This window comes from Echinops telfairi, unplaced genomic scaffold, assembly GCF_000313985.2.
Source record: "Echinops telfairi isolate 266 unplaced genomic scaffold, ASM31398v2 ScPeMD7_7468;HRSCAF=8506_0, whole genome shotgun sequence".
Lineage (NCBI taxonomy): Eukaryota > Metazoa > Chordata > Mammalia > Afrosoricida > Tenrecidae > Echinops > Echinops telfairi.
Genome location: NW_022111369.1, coordinates 31,733,868 through 31,735,982, shown reverse-complemented (window position 1 = coordinate 31,735,982; position 2,115 = coordinate 31,733,868). Strand labels below are relative to the sequence as shown.

Sequence of the window (2,115 nt, the reverse complement as noted above, 5' to 3'; positions counted from 1 at the left end):
GGTTCATGAGGGAGGAGGGAGGAGGGAGGGAGGGGGAAATGAGGAACTGATGCCAGGGGCTTAGGTGGAGAACAAATGTTTTGAAATTGATGAGGACAATGAATGTACAAATGTGCTTTATACAATTGATGTATGTATGCATTGTGATAAGAGTTGTAGGAGCCCCGAATAAAATGATTTTAAAAAAAGAACATGACTACAAATAGACAGGTGTGTTTTACAGTCACAAAGTAGATTTGCCCATTAACTATGGCCTGTCTTGAAGAAATTGCATAGTCTTCTCCAAAACAATGAGATTCCATTTCACCACTTCCCATGTTAGAATCATCAGCCAAATCTTTAGAAGAGCTTGACAACTCTGTTACTTTATGAATCTAGACTACTGCTTTTCCAAATGAGACCCTTTAAAGCAATGTATAACAAGGTTTCATATTTCACATTACTGAAACTGAGTTCTTCTAATATAAAACACACTCCTTTCCTATTGTCTGTAAAAGCCATGGTAATGATTTATTGAAACTTTCTCCATTTGTTTCCAGTCATTTAATTGGTGGCCTTATGTGAAATTTATTGTTATTATCACCATATTGTCTTTTGAAGAAAGAGAGAATAATTGGTAAACACTATTGATTTTGCTTCTATGATTTGCAGAATTTCTTTGGCCCTGAGTTCGTAAAAATGACAATTGAGCCATTTATATCTTTGGATTTGCCACGGTCTATACTTGTAAGTAATAAACCAACTTATCTCACTCCTAGAAAATTTTATGAATTCTTTTTAATCACTAGATAAAAGTTCGTGTAACATTTACTTTAATAAATCCCCTTGGTTTCTTTCCATTGCAGACCAAAAAAGGAAAGGGTGAGGATAGCCGAAGAAAAGTAAACATACTGCTTCTGAGTGGACAAAGACTGGAAATGACTTGTGATACCAAAACTATATGTAAAGATGTGTTTGATATGGTTGTGGCCCATATTGGCTTAGTGGAGCATCATTTGTTTGCTTTAGCTACCCTCAAAGGTACCACCACATTTTAAATTCAGTGCACAGCTTGGAAATTTGGCAACAGGCTGCCTTCCTGTTTTTTGTTTGTTTGGTTTTGTTTTTATTCCTGAGAAAGACAGCATTAAGAAATAAAAGTGAGTTAAGGATACCCTTTGTCTCCCACTTGGCACACGGTTTGAATACCTGCATTTATCACTAAAGCTTAAGCAACTTCTTCACCTGCATAGGATTTTTTTCTATAATTTTGTCAGTATAAAAGTAAACGTTAATTAGTATATTTTGTGATAATTATATGTATTAGTTGCCTACATATGTATTATAAAAATGAAAGCTCAAAACACCAAACTCACTGCCATCGAGTCAATTCCAATTCATGGTGATCCTATAGGATTTCTGAGACTTAACTTTTAATCGGAGTAGAAAGCCTCACTCATCTTGTCCCACAGAGCAGCTGGTGGTTTTGACCTGCTGGCCTTAGGGTTAGCAGCCCAGTGTGTAACCACTAAACCACCAGGGCTCCTCATAGAGGTGAGTATCCTGCTAATATGATTTGGAATATGCAGGGCCCTACCACTGAATTCCCACACCAATTTTGCCTACTACCCTAGAATCACGCAGTTTGTTAAAATGCTGTTGATTGATAACATAAGTCACTTTGCCTATTTTTAAAGCACTGCACATGCTGAACTCTAGGAGGATTGCAGCACGGTGTTCTCACAGAGCACAGGGCCTGTAGAACCTATGTGTTTATCAATTACAGTAGTCATCACAATAAGAAACCCTCTTGAAACCCTTATACTTTAAAATTGCTCTTCAGCGTTTCAAATACCCATGACATAGAGGTTCGTGTTTGGCTGGTAATCACAAGATCAACAGTTCAAAACCAATAACTGCTCTGTGGGCGAAAGACTCAGCTTTCTACTCTCTTTTGAAGAGTTGCCATCTTGAAAACCTACAGAGGTAGTTCTCGGGGTAGAATTTACAGGATCGCCATGAGTCAAGATCTACTTGATGGCAGTAAGTTTGGTTTGGTTTTATTAAGCTAGGAACTTACCTTAGAAAACTTATATAACCAAGTGCCCTAAATGACAATCCAGCCAAATCCTCAAG

The 2,115-nt window shown here is 37.4% G+C and overlaps 1 protein-coding gene across 1 annotated transcript in view; it reads left to right on the top strand.

Annotated features, from left to right (window-relative positions):
• Positions 1 to 2,115, top strand: part of PTPN13 (protein tyrosine phosphatase non-receptor type 13) — a 244,535-nt gene that overhangs the window by 157,982 nt on the left and 84,438 nt on the right. Inside the window, exons 10-11 of the mRNA XM_045284339.1 lie at positions 652 to 726; positions 846 to 1,020. Coding sequence (XP_045140274.1) covers positions 652 to 726; positions 846 to 1,020 — 250 coding nt within the window. The remainder of the gene's footprint in view (positions 1 to 651; positions 727 to 845; positions 1,021 to 2,115) is intronic.